At 36.8% G+C, this 17,707-nt stretch overlaps 1 protein-coding gene across 1 annotated transcript; it reads right to left on the bottom strand.

The window, feature by feature from the left end:
• Positions 1 to 2,557: 2,557 nt before the first annotated feature.
• LOC149064954 (transcription factor 21-like) lies at positions 2,558 to 17,507 on the bottom strand. Its single transcript, XM_089254881.1, has 3 exons — positions 17,307 to 17,507; positions 10,680 to 11,044; positions 2,558 to 3,719 (listed from the first exon to the last, which is right to left on the bottom strand). Exons 2-3 carry the CDS (start codon positions 11,004 to 11,006, stop codon positions 3,456 to 3,458), a joined length of 591 nt encoding a protein of 196 aa, XP_089111007.1. The 5' UTR covers positions 11,007 to 11,044; positions 17,307 to 17,507; the 3' UTR covers positions 2,558 to 3,455.
• Positions 17,508 to 17,707: the final 200 nt, after the last annotated feature.

Here is a 17,707-nt window from a genome sequence, read left to right on the forward strand (position 1 = left end):
AAGATCAAAATATTTATACCGTTGTCAAGCTGCTGCCCTCCGTAGCAAGACGTTTTAAAAGAGAGATCGGTTCGGCATTCCCGCCTCGAATGTCCCACCGAAGTCGGGAACCACAGAAAACCAAGTTCAACCTACCACCAAAATGCCGTCGGTGGAGTTCGAACTTGGATCTTCGCGATGGGAGTGCGTTAGTCATTGATCATTTTTGTCGCACCACGGTCATTTTCTGCACGAGAGGGATAATTAGACCGGGACCTATTATTTATTGCCGATTCCGAACGGCAGCCTTGTTTTTTATACTCATCGGAAGGGTTGGTGAGCTAACCCCTCGATGGGGGACTCCCTGCGGTAGCAATTTTTTCATGCGGTCATGCCACCGTTTTTTTTTGTTTTTTTTTGTACTCCGGTGTCAGGAAATTTTTCTGACGAAGACGAACCTGGTATCTAACTCGCGACACCTCTAAACATCCTTTGGTACTTTAGGCGAGCATCTTATCGATCTGGGCTACCGCACCCGCGAGTCTGTTAGTAAGACCATACAGCGGCTACAGGTCTGGACACACATTACCGGACCGGGCCGCAATGATTGGCCGAAATGAGTAATGAACCATTACGTCACTCATGGTGAAATTTTTGCTGGCGACGTTTAACAATAGATATATTTAATTGTGTGTTAACCGACATCCACCGTTGGAATAACAGTTATAGTACGAGACTCACGTACCGACCGTTCAGTATTCGATTCGGCCTGAAACCCATCCAATTTCTTTCCCCTATCCTTCCATCTTTGCTGTGATTTACTAAAAAATGTTGAAATTTTTTTCTTATTTAATCAAATGCGATTCACGTGCATCGAGAAGACAATAATAACGGCTCACTAAGCGAGCCGTTATTATTGTCTTCTCGATGCACGCGATCTTCTTCAAAATGCCGTCGTTTCTATTACATCGTTCTGTAAATGATAGCTTTTATTGATATATATTCAATAAAAAATGCTTTCATTTTTCGTTAATGAGCTTTGAAATTGAGTTTCGCTCAAAACTCCGCCTCTCGTGACGTCTTGCTTTCTTTTTTGCTAGCAATAAACAATCACCGGCGTGCTAATACTTCCTGTGTTACTAAGAAAGTAGGGATTGCAATTACGCGACCGGGGGCCCGACAACTGTGTGTGCCGAGTGTAGGTCACAGAAAATAGTTTTTTGTATACATATTTATAGATTATATATATTTAGAATTACTACTAATATGAACTTATGCTAGAATTATTATAGCCAAATCGCTATTGCTAAATTTGCTGAACATTTTGATTATACCGAACCGGCAGCGTTAGAATCTTGAAGCAGACTACACGGCTCGGTTAAGCTAGCAGCCAGCATACACGGCGACGACCAATACCTCCTAGAGATAGAAGGCCTCTGCACTGTTTGCCATAAACGTCATTCAGACTACCTAGAAACATTTTGAAACACAGCATCCTATTTCGTCTCTTCTTATTTTTGCGTAGAATATTCCTGATTGGCTCACAAATACCGCATAGTAATTGGATGTAGGGCATAGAAATCGCCAATTCTGAGACCGATCATTTCTTTTCCGCACAACGATGATACTGGCACGAGCAGGGAATTTTTTCCCCCCGAATATTCTGAGGAAAAATGGACTACTTACTGACGCCACAAGCAGAATGCGGAGGCCTTCTATCTCTAGGAGGTGCTACAACAACACGAGCAACACACGGTAAAGTGTGGTCTTCGGGGGGGGGGGGGGAGGCGAGCCGAGTCACGGCCAACTAACGACCGAGCTACGATCCTGGCCAGGTGGGGAAATGTGTATCCAGACCCACCCTACCGACCGATAAAAATACACGAATAATTTCATGGACCGACATTAATGAGACACTAATATTTCGCAGACCTAAGGCAGCACCTCCTAGAGACAGAAGGCCTCCGCACGGGTTGCCATAATCGTCATTCCACTACCTAGCAAGTTTGCCACATTTTCAAATACAGCATCCTATTTCATTTCTTCTTATTTTGGCGTAGAATCTTCCGATTGGCTCATAAATACCGCATAGTAATTGGATGTAGGGCATAGAAAAATCGCCAATTCTGAGCCCGATCATTTCTTTTCCTCACAACGATGATACTGGCACGAACAGGGAATTTTTTCCCCTGAATATTCTGAGGGGAAAATGGACTACTTACTGACGTCTCGAGCAGCGTGCGGAGCCCTTCTATCTCTAGGAGGTGCTGCCTAAGGCCAGGTGTATGGATATAGGGCGATGTGTCGAGAATTGTGGTTTCATTGTAATTTTATAGGTAACATCGTAAGAACGTGCTGTATTAAACGGGACAAGTCAATTTTTCCCCTCTTATATGGCTCTTAGAAAGGGAAATCGTCTCCTTCTGGATCCACACCTGGTTAAGAAAATTCTAAACTAATATAGATACGGTGTTTTACTATATATATTTATTGAATCTAAAACTGTATAAACTATAAGGGCTACATGAATCGGGTGAAATATTTCGGAACCAGAAAAAATAGCCACAGACCAGCGGTTGAAGATCATGACCCAGAAAATATTTTATTAATATCGTCACCGAAACTCCTGATACATTTACTCACTTCCAAGTTAGATGGCAGCACCAACCAAACATTCAACCTCTAGACACATCATATTCTGATACAACTCACCTCTTGGGTATGTATCAAAACAGCTGTAAAAAGCGGGATAGGCATGTCTGGTCAATAGAAGAAAGTACACGCTTAAAGCAGAGAAGTCAGCTTCATTTATTATATAACGGGAGAGTACAGGGTGTCCCAAAATTCGTAAATAGTTTCGAAATTAATAAAACTTAAAAAGAATCGGTACATTTGAATGACGTTCACAAAAAAGTTGTTCTCATGAAGAGGGAAGTGTTTCCGAGTTTTTGCAGATGGAGGGTTGCTGCACAAAAGCAAATCATTGCAAATATTCGAATCAGAGTCCTAGAAGAATGCAGGATTTTCGTATAACAGCCCATTCCTGAATCTTTTTGTTACTGGGACTCTTACATAAGATTTTCATTCTGATGTTGACATTGATGAATAAAGTTTCACTATTGGTGACATTGTGCCATGAATCACCGGCTGAAGCTTTACGAACGTTTCGGACGCACAAAAGTGATTGAAGAAAGGTTCCGGTCGAATCATTCGTCCCGGACTGATAGGGGACCCTCTATCGACAAAAGTTTGATGTAAATTTCTTTCCGGTACCAAAAAATCCCCCTGCGTGAGAATAATTTTTCGTAAACCACATTTCAATATGCCAATTCCTTCAATTTTTATGAATTTTTGAACCGTTCACGTATTAATGGGACACCCTGTATATTGCACTTATAGTAAGTCCTATAATTTTCCGTAGGCAAAAGTCAGAAATATGGACACATCAAGTAGAAATACAAGAGCCAAAGAGAACATCATCTGACATAGTACGATGTCGAAGTTCGATTAATATCGTTATCCAAACAGCTACGCTCGTCGAAGTTACAAGTCGAGTGCGTGTTCGTGATAGTCGTCGCGGACATGTGCTGGCAAGACTGTAGAAGTGGACTTCTGTCATCTGGACGGGAGTTACTCGGATGATTATGACCTAATGCGCTGCCGAAACTACCTTGACCATTGCAAGATTGTGGAGCATCATCTGTGGAGTTGTTCCGTCCCGAAAAAGTGAAAGGCCATGTCTGAAAACGATGAGAAAAACATATCAATGCAGCTTCTCATTAAAGGTTACATGCATCTATACTAAAAACCTGGGCTTATATATATATACCTTATTGCTAAGAAATTCTAATAGTGGCTGTGCATCACAGCCGCCCTTAGGGGTGTGCGACAGAGGAATTTTTTTCCCTTCAATCTGAATTTTCATCGATTCTGCAATTATTTCTTTCGCAATTCTGAAATTATTTACATCTTATATTATATTAATTACTTATTATCAGTGATGATTGTTCTGTATAACCTTTGAACACCCCCCCCCCCCCCCCGTTAAGAGATTAAATTTTGAAAAATCTCTTCTCAGAGTGAGTCTCTGCATCAGTGGTGCACAAAGTTTTTGAAGCGCGACCCCCTTTTGACCAAAAAATTTATCGGCTATCCCTATATAGGCTGATCATATGTCCGGATTTTCCAGGACATTCCGATTTTTTTTTAGCTAGGGCTTTTCCTGTGTTACTTTTGAACCCCTTTTTGACCCCCTTATGGGTAGAATTTCGAAAACCTCTATCTTAGTGAGTTTTTACGTCATGATACAAAAGTTTAGGTTTTCTGAACATTGTTCAGCGGTGGTCAAAAAAGCGAATAGAATGCTTGTGGTCTCATTTTCAAAAAAGTCTCTTCGCGTTCTCCTAAAGTCATTCTTCCGCTTTTTCGAGGCTTAGTTCGTCCTGGACTGGAGTATGCCATAAGGTTTTGGAGACCATACCTACAGAGGGACAATGACTTGGTTGAAGGGGTGCAGAGAAGAGCTACGCGTGTCCTTATTGGCACACGGGGCTTGAGTTATGAAGAGAGACTTCATTTTTTGAATATGTTCACATTGGATGAACGCAGATGTCGAGGAGATATGATCAAAGTGTTCAAAATTTTCAATGGGATGGATAGGATGGACCATGAACTTTCAGTACACCGCCAATCGACTGCTTTTACAAGGGGACACCAGTATCGATTGGTGAGGGACAATGCAAGGTTATGGTGTCGCAGGGAATTTTTCTCTAATAGGGTTGTTAATAAATGGAATAGCTTATTTACCCCCCGGAGGTAGTAAATTGTAACACAATTGACGCGTTTAAAAAGAAATACGATAAATATGTTGGGGTAAATTGAGAAGCTCTATCCATACTTAAAATAAGACAACCATAAGTATTCTTTATGGGCATTGTGTAATATTTTATCATGTGTATATATTGTTTATAATGTTTCTAATTACATTTTTAATTGGGTTGCTTTATTTTTGAAATATATGACATCCATATTTTTATGGACATCTTTTTCTCAGCCACTTCGTTGGGCATTTTGTCTGTTGTGGCGTTGTATTTGTATTTGTATTTAACCATATTTGATATTCATAGCTTCAGCGGTTTCGACTCGGCGATGATAAATCAGTCAGGACATGTGTTATTTTGTATATATAGATTAAATTATGCTATACAGAGGGTGAACGTGATTTGTTCCGCCAAACGAAGGGGGGTGATAAACGGGGGTGTAAATTCGTAAATACAATGAAACTAAAAAAAAATATCGTTGTAGAGGGGTTACCGTTATATTGAGGTGTAGCATTATCATCAGTCGCCGCCAAATTTATGCTGTTCTTGTCATCTTTTCTGAGTTTGCGTTGTTATTTTTCCCATAAAAGGTTTTTTTAAGTATTTATTTTATTAATAAAATTTATTTTGTTGTTCCACATTGTGTAAAGTGGTTTACACTTACGCACAGCACTTTTGCGTAGCACACAAAAAGTAACTTCACTGTCACTCCATCAACACTTTCGGAGGTGAGATAGTGGAAACTACCAATGTGCCATTAAAATCCTCAAACGAACAAAAAACTTTTGAGGAAGTTGGAAAAAAAAATTGAAGGTGATTTTTTGAGAGAGATAAAAAGATATCGTGCGACAGTTTAAAAATCTCCTGTAAAAAATATCGTTATAGATGGGTTTATCGCAGTAAAGGATGTACAGTAAAACCCCCCTCTTAACGGTGACCTCCTGTTTTACGGCCAAGTAAAAAACATCCTGGCATAAAGCCTATTTAAATAAGGTACTTCGAACTCCTGTTTAACCTTTTCCGACACAGTGTGCCCAGATTGGGCACATCTAAAAATTCCCTTTTCAAACACTGAAAATAAACGATAAATAAAATGAAAATTAGTTCAGGGATTACTTTGAACCTTATTCATCAACACTAGATAATCTAGATAACAGCGCCACACAAGCCGATCCATACTTTTGGCCTGTGTTTATTTTTCGAAAACACTTATTTTTCAAAGAAATGGATTCAAATTTTAAAGGGTTTTTTTTGTTTTTTTTTTTATATAAAAAGGATTTCTGGACAAAATGTTATTTTGTTGGTTGCACACCAATCTTTTTATTCTGTATAAGTTTTAACGTTTTACATTCAAAGCTTGCCTGCCATTCAAAATCGAGTCCCGAATTCAACAGTTTTGTGGGCACACCCACAAAATTAAAACAGTAAGTGCAATCTTCACAAAATTATACCTGCGTACTCCTTTAGGCCTGAATAGACTGCGAGAGAAATCCAATCTTCTTCGAGAAATTCCAACTTTAAAGGGTAGTGTGCCGGAAAGGGTTAACAGTGACTCTCAGATACGGTCATGGACACCATTTCCGCCATTAGTTCCATTGGAATGAAACCCCGTGTATGGACACCAATGGCTGTAATTTTGGTTCAAATCATGTTCACTGATATTGCACAAGTTCTAATATTTCTACCACTTTTTGTCTAATTTTCGATGAAGTTTTTGTTAATGTTTGGCAACTCAACAATTTCAGTTTAATGGTTGTGTTCGTATATTTTACGTTTAATTTGATCGCGCTGTCTTTTGCTAGTAAATCCTCACTTTCTATCACTAAGAGAAAAGATTCCGAAGAGAAAAAAAAATGAGATCATCGATTTTTTGATTTTTCAAACAAGATTTGAATTTCAAAGAAGTAATTTCCAACAAGATTTGAATAAATATCGCTCTACAGCAGGAATCTTCAACCCGTTACTCACGAGCACCACTGGGTGCTCGCGTCTGAAGCACCCAGAGTGGTCGATGCTCGTGTCCGATTTCGTGCTCGCGAGCATTTGATCAACGATTCAATTAAACACCTTGGAGCAATTGCATTCAAGGATTGAAATCATCGCCTTGTCATGCATTCGTATGTCAAACTTGCCGTGAGGGTGCATTTCTTTTGATGATGGATACAGGCAGTGCTCACGGCTGGAAAAAGGTTGAAGACGTCTGCTGTAGAGGGATTTATCTTTATATCGAGTATCGTTGTAGCGAGGTTTCACTGTAGTTTAAAGATTTCATATAAATTGAAGGAATTGGTAAATTTGAATGCAATTTACGAAACGTTATTCTCTCGGAAGTGTGGGGTGCCAGAAAAAAATTAGTTTAAACTTTTGTCGGCAGAGTGCGCTGCACGGACACAAATAACAGAATTCTTCACACCTTTCTTCAATTACTTCTGTGCCCGTAACGTTAGTAAAGCTTCAGCCAGCGATTTGAGGCTGTGGTAAAACAACTTCACCACACAATAGTGTTTTTTTTTTCCACCAATGACAATTTCAAAATGAAAACTTTATGTAAGCACCAGTAACTGGGAAATTTAGAAATGGGCTGTTAATCGTACACCCCCGTATTTTATAGGACTCTGATTTGCATATTTCCAGTGATTCGCTTGTGTGCAGTGCGAACTCTATCGACAGAAATTTAAAGTAATTTTTTTTTTCTATACCAAAAAAAAATCCCACTGTTAAAAGTTAATAACTTTTTGCAAACTGTATTCAAATATGCAAATTCCTTCAATTTTTATGAATTTTTAAACTATTTACCAATTTATTGATCACACTTTTCTTATCATATCCTGGAATTTCTTCACGTGGACCTTGTCTTTTTTTTAGGAAATCGATCATTTTAGGTGTTAGTCATTGATTTCCAAACGTTATTTTCGATCTTCATACTGTTACTTGTTTCCCATAAAAAACTGTAGTAAGAGTAGGTTTCCACTTCTCTAAACCGTACTGTGGACCAGTTGATACTTCCCGAATACCTAACTTGCTGTTCACAGTGGAGACAATTTATTTCGGTCTTTTTTGTTTCAAAAGTCCCATCAAACTCAATTTGTAACTAAAATCCTTACCAGTTTTTATTGAATTTACTTTTTGAAATTATTGATCCAAGAATACTTAAACAGTCATTCATCTGAAATGTTATGCATGGGAAGAGTAATTTAAGACAAGCGGGTGCACAACCGCGAAAGGTATTCTGGTGGAGAAATATCACTACACACATTAAACGTATCGATGCATTCCATAAATTCCTGAGTTGACCATATTTCGTTCATAAAAAATACGGGAGATATCGGAATCCAAACGAGGCATCGCCAGTTATCGCCGAAAACATTGTCAAAGGCAAGTAAAGTTTTCAATAAGAGCTAAAGAAGTTGTCAAAGGGAAGCAAAATTGCCGAAAATGAGAAAAAAAAACTGTCAGATGCGAGTAAAGTTCTTCCAATTATAATCAAAAAATTTTGAAAATTTCGCAAATTGCCAATTATCGCAAAAATTGCGGAGAAATCAACAATGAGGGGAAAAATAGGAGAATATTTTGCAAATCGCAATGGATTGAAATGTAATTAACCATTATAAAAGAAACGTATATGTTCGACAAATGTGTGGCATCTCTTGTCTTAATTCTTGTAATCTTTCTCTATAACTCTTGTGATTTCAGTAATGAACAAAAATTCAAGCAAGAAACTGAAAATACGATGAAAAACGGGACATTTTACACATAAAAAAGAATTGGGACGGCCAAGATTACGGTAATGTCCAGTATAATACGGGTCGTACTTGTATGTGTGTGTGTGTGTGTGTGTGTGTGTGTGGTCATAATATATATATAGAAGTTTCTGGCCCGCGAGTGACAGAATTACCGCAAATCTGGCCGGCTGACTGAAAAGGTTGCGCACCCTCTGATTTAAGATATATATAATCGGTTTCATCAAATAAATTAAATTAATTTTAAAACTTTTAATGATAATTTTAATCGAATTGATCGGACCAGCCCTAATTATAAAGAAAGAAGAAAATAGCCAAAAAAAAAAAAATGTTGGAGAAAGTATTTCGCTTGTAAAATTCAAATTACGAATGCGTTGGATGGAATAATACGGAATAATAGCCACGTATGGAGGGAATAATGACTGCAAAAGGATTCAAAAATAACTGCAGTGATATGTTCGTTTATGGTGATTATACAGCTGTTGTAAATCACAAGACGATTCTTTTGCTCGTCGGGATCGGCCATACGGAAGATGTCATCGTGTACCGTCTTCCGGCTTCAATGATCCACTCTAAACAATCCACCTGCCGTCGCCACAAATAGAACTCCTTTGGAAGGGAGAGGAAACATTTTTCGATGGAAAAGTATGTGTAATAAAGAGGTCAGTGATTATACACATTCAGTGGCGTATTTACGGGGGGGGGGGGGGCTTAATGGGCTATTGCCCAGAACTGCAAGTTCAGAGGGGCAGTAAATTTAAGCAATAAGGGGCTTAGAAAATTATGAGTTATTAGCAGAATGGGAAGGGCGCAAAATTTGCATGACACTAAATAAATCCGCCTCTGCCGAGCAGTGTCATCTTAACGTGTAAGGCTACCAGGGCGTTGCCCGGACCCTCAAGATCAAGGGGGGGCCTCATTAAAATGAGATTCAATTAAAATTTTTGACAGTAAGCTTGTAAATTGGTACAGACGAACATTTCTGGCCGGATAGGGCTTCAAAAAATATAACTTTGCCCAAGGGCCCTTGATGCTCTTAAGACGGTACTTCTGCGGAGACAGTAAGGGACTAGGTCAGTGAATATGACCAAAAGAGTGACTTAGATAAATTTCAAGCACGTGAGTGGTCAAAAGAATGACTGAGCGTGAGCAAGTATGTAAATTAAATAAAAGAATGACCTACAGAGCAAGGGACCAGGTCAGTGAGTGACCTAAAGTGTGCAAGCATGTGAATGGCCAAAAAAAGTGATCTAGAGTGCGTGCAAGCATGTGAATGACCGAAAGAATGGCCAGGTGTTCAAACTGTACGCCTCCGAGTGGCAGCCTGACAAAGGTTTTTCTAAGAGATTCTTTGTTAAATCGCTCTGATGACCAGCGGATAAGCGTCGATTAGGGTAAGGGGGAAAAGTTTGAAATCCCATGACCTAGAGCATGTTTAAACGTGTAAATGATCAAAATAATGACCTACAGAGCAAGGAACCATTTCATTGAGCGACCAAAAGAGTGGCGTAGAGCGTGTGCAAGTATGTGGAGCGTGTGCAAAACAGTGTGGAAGCATGTGAATGACCAAAACAGCATGTGAATGAATAAAAGAGTGACATAGGAAGCGTGTGAGCATAGGAGTGACCAAAAGCGTGACTTGGAGACTAACATGCGCTTGCAGGAATGGGAGGGGGAGGCCAAGCGGGTTATAGCACGGGGGATGAATCCGTTGAAAGAGTAGTCAAGAAAATTAGACTAGAATGGGACGAGGGCGGCAAAACCACAAATGCGCCTCTGGTCACATAATCACAAACATTTTTATTAAATGTACGGAATTAGTTCATACGTTGTTCATTTTCTAGAACAGTCGGTTGAATCGATATTCAAACACAAATCATTCGACCCTATTCTCCTCTATGTAGAGAGAGGTGATTTACCCCAAGGGTGCTCAACGCTCAGCAGAGAACGGGATCTGGAGCAGCACTGCGGGCAATTGCGTGATCTGTAAATGTGCCGTGTATTATTATTTAATACAAAGTGTTGCTCAAAAGCAATGTCAGTGAATAATAGATCAAGTCGCGGCACCCTTAGAATTTTAAATACTTCATCTCACAGCAATAAAGAAGAGCAAAACGAGATTTGAAACTGCAAAACTTACCATCAGCACAGGGTTTCTCACCCCAGGGCTACTTCGTAACTGAAGACTACCACCGCCCCCGAAGTCATTCGTACTCTCCTCCTTCAGTATTTTTCTTAGATGGGCGATGTAGGTGGATGCCAACCTGAGAGTGTCCAGCTTGGACAGTTTCGTGTCCGGTGGGACCCACGGCAGCGACGTCTTCAGACGGCAGAACGCTCTGCTGAGGACCCTCATCCGAGCTCGTTCCCGAGCATTCGCCGCGTTCCTCTGGACGGGTTTACCCACACGGGAACCGGGTCTCAGATCCGTAACGTAGACACGTCTCTTCTTCGCCATTCGTCCCATATTTCAAACAAATTTCGAGAAGAAAAAACGCTTTCTTACTGAAAAATTTACAAAAAAAAAATCAATTATAAACATCAGTAAAATTTAAATTTTCATAAATTTCGTTAATATGGTCGAATCCTGTTATAACGAACTCCAAAAGACCGAAGAAATCACTTCGTTATAAAGGAATTCCAGGTTTTTGCTCTTCTCTACAACGTTCCTATGTAAACTTATCTGGGGGATTAGAAAAATGGTCGTTAAAACGAGATTTTCACTATAACGGTATTCGTTAAAACGGGATTCGACTATACTGTTTGGGGGGAAACTATGATGAAATCAAACATTTGCATAAATTTTTCTTCAGTTTAATTGAAATGTGTGAATTTTACAAATTTTGCTCTATTTAAAAATTAAGAAATACACATTCTGTACAAGAAGTTTCCCCGACAACATTTCCCCAACTACACACCGGTGTTTGCAATCGTGATGCCATATACAGTCGAATCCCGTTTTAACGAATACGTTATAGCGAAAATCTCGTTTTAACGAACACTTTTCTAATTCTCTAGGTAAGTTCACATAAGAACAATGGAAATACCGGGAACTCCTTTATAACGAAGTGATTTCTACGATCTTTTGGAGGTCGTTATAACTGGCTTCAATTGTACGTATTAGCAATTCTGAGTTTTCGTCAACTCTGAAATTATTTCTCTCACCCATCACGAATTTTTATAGGTTCTGATATTATTTATTTCATCCAACCCGAATTTTCATCAATTCTGCGTTTTCATTGAAAATTTTCGATTTCATTGATTTTTCATAATTTCATTGATTCCGAAATTATACTTTCATTGATTCCGAAATTATACTTTCATTGATTACGAAATTATACTTTCATCGATTCCGAAATTATACTTTCATTGATTCCGAAATTATACTTTCATTGATTCCGAAATTATACTTTCATTGATTCCGAAATTATACTTTCATTGATTCCGAAATTATACTTTCATTGATTCTGAATTTTAATTTATTCTGAAATTATTCAAACGGCAGTTGCTGTAGTGGATATACGAGAATAATGTATTGTCGGAAAACCAGCATGGGTTCCGGAAGGGGAAGTCATGTTGTAACCGACCTCCTTTGCCTCTGTGATCACGTGACTAAAGCTTTGGGTAAGGGCAAAAATGTCGATGTTGTTTATCTTGATTTACAAAAGACGTTCGATCGGGTCCAACATGGTAAATTCTTAAAGCGTTTATGCGAGATTGGGATTGGGGCAATTTGCTGAATTGGATAGAATCATGTTTAAGTGATAGGCCATAACGGGTTATGGTGAACGGGGACTTTTCTAATTGGACAAGTGTCACAAGTGGAGTCCCTCAAGGAAGTATCCTTGGCCCCATACTTTTCACTTTTTATCGATGAACTCGATCAGGGTATCGATGGGATTATTAGCAAAGTCGCAGATGACATGCAGCTAATGGAAATAGTCGGGAATCAAACAGATAGGGTTCCAGACAAACTTGAACGGGATCGCAACATGGGCAAATGAATGGAGCATGACATTTCGTGTTGACAAGTGCGTGGCCGCTCATTTTGAACAACACACGTTTCACTGATGATTTGAGGAGTGGTATTATTCCGGATGCAACTAGGATCACAGATCTGTGTATTTTTATTGACGAGCGGCTTGTTTTCTGAACACTGTTCAGCGGTGGTAAAAAATGCGAACCGAAAACTCAGTTTCTTAAAAAGGTCTCTTCGTGGTCTCCTAAAGCCATTCTTCTACTTTTCCGGGGCTTAGTTCGTCCCGGTTCGTCCTAGACCTACGTCCCGTTTCGTACCTACGCCCGTGGCCCCCACATCCTGTAGCAGAGCCCCTAGGCTGGAATCTTTTACGGGCCCCTCGGTGAGACTTTTAACGGGGCCTCTTCTGTAGTTAATTTATAGCGTGAAAAAGCAAAAAAATTACGATAACCGTCCCGGGCACCAGAGCTAGAGCCCTGTCAGCCCCCCCCCCCTATATGGGGGGCCATGCCTACGCCGTAGGAATTTGGATCCCTTACCTACAGATGGACATAGACTTGGTTGGGGGGGGGGGCTGCAGAGAAGAGTTACGCGCACTCTGGTTGGTACACAAGACTTTAGCTATGAATGGAGACTTGATTTCTTCAATATAATGTATTTACATCGGAAGAACGCAGGTTTCAGAGCGACATGATTGAAGTTTATAAATTTTTCATCGGGATAGATACGATGACCATGAATGTGCCGTCATTCGACTGCTTTGACAAGGACAATTTTCGACTGCTTTGACAAGGTTTGCTGTATATTAGGAATATGACGTCCATATTTGTTATGGTCGTTTTTTTTCAGCCCCCAATGGCCATTTTGCTGTTGTGTCCTTGTATTTCATTGATGCTGAATTTCAGTTGGTTCTGAATCGCCGTAGAAAGCAACAGGCCTCTACAACGGTATAATTATTCATTCATATTTCACTCGCTATGAGTTGAGAAAAAACTCATAGTTTAAAAAAAATTGTTTGCAGATGGCAGCACTACACATAACAAGCATTAGACAGAAACAAACTTCACGGAAGGTTCACTATACGTACATGTACCAATTCATTACAAGTTCCGCAGAGGAATATGGACGAGGTGCATGTCTGGTTTAGTAGTAGCAGTTGGTTCTGAAATGATTTGTTTCATAAATTCTGAACTTTTCTTAATCTATGTGCTCGTGCTTAGTTTCGGTATTTTTCAGTATTTATTTAGATTCTATAATTATATGGATCTTTTTGGATGCTGACTTGCCCTTCTCGGGGAGGGAAAGAAAATGTAGAAATGCAAGACTCCGAATTCATTAACGACCATGTACGCATACGCATTTATTTTTACTCCATACCGAACAAAATCAGCCGATATCAATCTCTTTCAGACCCTGGTGCCACAAAGTAAGTAAGTTGTGGCACCAGGGTGTAAGTGTGTAAGTTTTTAGTTAGAAATATGGTGAATATGAACTTTGGGTATTTCATTAGAGAACAGCATTTAAAGTTGAACTTTCATGGGTTTTTTAAAGTAGCTTCCAGAAGAAAGTGCCTCCAGGAAAAGGGTTGTTTATTACATAAAATTTAGCAATAAAATTCAGAAAAAAAAATCGTATGTAGAGATAAATGCATCCTGCATTATATATCGGCTGAAAAAATTTGAAGGAAGTGGGTTATTTCTAAACAAAAAATAAATTGAAAATTTTGAAAATGTAAAAAATTAAATTTGTTGACATTTATGGTTTCAATGCATTTTTCGAGTATCAAAAATGCGAAAGAAAGAGCATTTGGAAAATTCCAAAAAAATCAATGCTCGAATCTAAAAAGAATAAGAAAAGTTTCACGAATGCTTTCACTATTGAAAAAATTCCATTTATATAAATCCATTAATTCATTAAAAAAAAGAGCCGCCGCAATTTATATCATCTGGCGGAAACGGAATAGAAATAAAAAAACCTTCAAAAATAACATAATACAATCTTGATAAAGAAGAGCATTGGCCATGTTGAGATTATTGTAAGGAAATATCCAAGTTTATGTATTTCCGCGATAAATATTTTTTTTCCTTTTTTTAATTTCTTCATCTTTCCTTTCGTTCCCTCTTGACATTATAAACTAAATCTTATATTTTCATTCGCACGTAATTTAAGGAGAATGAAGATGAAACTGAAGAAGCCAAATCATCGACAGAAATCTGAGATTGCTCCTCTAATCCAATTTTCTTAACTTGAAAAATCCATTTCTTTTTCTTATAAAAAAAGAAAATATAAAATATATAGAGAGAGTTTGTATTATGGGAGGAAATGTCTCGAAAGAAGAATTGTAAGCCCCAAAATATATTGAATTCCTTTCGATGCCATTCATTGCCACAAATCAATCTTAATGCTATTTCTTATAAGAAATATTATGTGTCTTATAGATCGGAGATATATTTATTTCTTATCTTTGTCCGACGTTGCATTTGTTTTACTTCCAAAGAAATGTTAGGAAAAATGAATGAAATTTTGGAAATTTTTAGACTTTTTTGATGGATAATTGCTATATTTTGTAAATGTTTTTGAAAATTCAACAGCTATTAATGAAGACCAATTTTTTTATGATTTTTATTAGATTTTGTATTTGTAATTCACATTAGAAATTTGATGGATAACTTGTTATTCGGGAATTTTTTTTTTCTTTCCTATGAGTTCTGGACTTTGGATCAAACTGTAAAAATTTTGTATTTGACTTTTTAGTTTTATAATTTTTGGTTTTGTTATTTTAAATTTTAAATTCATTGTTATTTACGAGTATTAGCAGGTATTTATACAGGATGCATAGATAATAAGGCGTATGGCACTTTTCTGGTGAACCGTTGATCTGTCGGGACATACTTCCAATTAGAAAAAGTAGGCTATCCAAATAACACGTAGTACTTGGATATGTCATTCGTGTTGCAAGGGGTTGTATAATTATTAAAATTAAAAAAAATAACTTTTCATACATTCCCTGTGAGCTCAAAAACCCAATTAGAAAGTTTTTGCCCTGTCTCTCCTCATTCCAACAAAAAAAATTATGCGGTTTTAAGTGCAATATTCAGTGATATATTTTAATTCGAAAAACAGGGGGAAATAGGAAGAAAACAGCATAAATTATGTAAAGATGCGTTGTGCGTCAGTTTTTGCTGTTCTTCCCCAAATTTCCTCGCATTTTTGAATTCGAATATCTCAGTAAATATTGCACATAGAAACGATTTTTTTTTTCATCGGGACAGACAAGGCAACAACTTTTTAATTTGGTTTTTGAGCACGGAGTGTCAGTATAAAAAGTAAACATTTTTATTTTAATGACTATACAACCTTGCAACATGAAAATGCCATATCTAAGTACTACGCGTTATTTGAATACTTTTTCTAATTGGAAGTATGCCTCTACGATCAACGGTTCGCCAGAAAAATGCCCTAACGCCCTGTTATCTATCCTGTATATACGTATCACAAATGCATAAAATTATAATATTTCATTAATCGCAATAATCATCAATACTCTAATAATAAATATTTAAATAATAAAATGAAAATTTTATTATTTAGATATTTACTCAAAATCAATTTAACAATTAAAACAATTACTATTAGCAATAATAATATAACTGAATAATATTCTAAAAGTAATTATTCATTTATTTATTATTTTATGTATCATTTATTTTAGCTATTAATTAATTTTGTTTTAATTTATTATGCATAATAACCGATAAAAATACGAGTAAAAATATGATAGTAACTGATTTATCATATTAGCCGTATAACATATACATATACAAAAAAAAAATACTATTACATATGAATCGGAATTTTGATACTTTCTAATATTGTGAAATATCACTTTGAAAATTTGATTCATAAGCGAATTATGTACGGTATCTAAAATACAGGATGATTTTGAAAATAATAATAATAGTTTTTAAGATAATTATCCTGGAATTATCTTAAAAACTTAACCTATTATTCAGTTTTTTTCATGTATTATATAAGAACCTACAATAATTTATTTCAAATATTACTAATTATAAATTGAAAATGAAGGTAAAATTCAACACACATACGTGAATGTGAGTAAATATCTTGTTGCGAAATTTATAAATTATTGTAACTCCCTTTTTTCAATTTCTACCGTCTTTACTAATCACCATAGAACTTTGTTTCCGAATAAAAAAAGAAAAAAAATTTAATTTTATAATCATTAAAAATTTATAAAATATTTAGAACTTTATAATATTGATATAATATTTTATAAAATTAGAAACAATAAATTTTGAATAGTTTGCGAATATTAGCAGATATTTATATACGCACCACAAATATATACAATTTTTTTTGAACATTTCAAGGAAAAAGTATTTTTAATAACTAAGATATTATAAATACTTAATATAAAAATGAAACAGTATTTACATATATATATAACCAAATTTAATATGATATAAATTTATGCAAACTTAGATATTATTTTAGGAATTAGTACCACAGGCAAATTCTGTACGGTATCTAATGCATAAGATTAACTATGAAGAAATAATAAATTAATAATTTCAATAATAGATAATTTTTCTGGAAATTATATCATTCATTTTTTCCCGAGTATTATAAACATTTTTATTATATAGTTTTATACTAAACATAGTATAAACCAACTATAAATTGAAAATGAACGCAAAATTGAGCATACAGACGTTAATATGAGAAAATGAATTGGTGTAAAAATTTATAAATTATTTTGTAACTCACCTTTTTTAACTTTTACCGTCTTCACTGATCACTAATGAACGTTTCTTCTGAATATTAAAATAAATTAAATGACCAATTTACCGTAAATTTTCCATCAGTTTTGCTTAAGCCATTTCAAGATAAAATTTTAAAATTAATGGAAATTTCTGTGGTTGATCCCGAATGGAACCACATGAGTATCAGGAGGACGAAGAAGACATTGGAATAAATTCGCGGATGGATCTTCAAGATCCGTCACAAAGTATATAATGGAAAAAAAAAGAGAAACCTAACTTCCCCTCATATACCATAGATTAGCAGAAGACGTCCATTTCTTTTAGGAAGTGTGTGTGTGGATGTCTTAAGACACGCCTTCTGAATCTTAGGAGACACACCTTCTCACACTTTCCAGCCAATCCCTA

Source organism: Pholcus phalangioides, unplaced genomic scaffold, assembly GCF_987345545.1.
Source record: "Pholcus phalangioides strain wild (caught in Gottingen) unplaced genomic scaffold, Ppha-v1.0 ptg000042l_1, whole genome shotgun sequence".
NCBI classification, from domain to species: domain Eukaryota; kingdom Metazoa; phylum Arthropoda; class Arachnida; order Araneae; family Pholcidae; genus Pholcus; species Pholcus phalangioides.

What these genes read in the sequence shown, in the direction of transcription:
- LOC149064954 (XM_089254881.1), bottom strand. Translation starts at nt 11,006, where the DNA reads ATGGGACGAATGGCGAAGAAGAGACGTGTCTACGTTACGGATCTGAGA. An exon ending in TGAGAAACCCTGTGCTGATG is followed by an intron (nt 3,720 to 10,679) that starts GTAAGTTTTGCA and finishes CATCGTTTTCAG; the next exon opens with ACATGGCCTTTCACTTTTTC.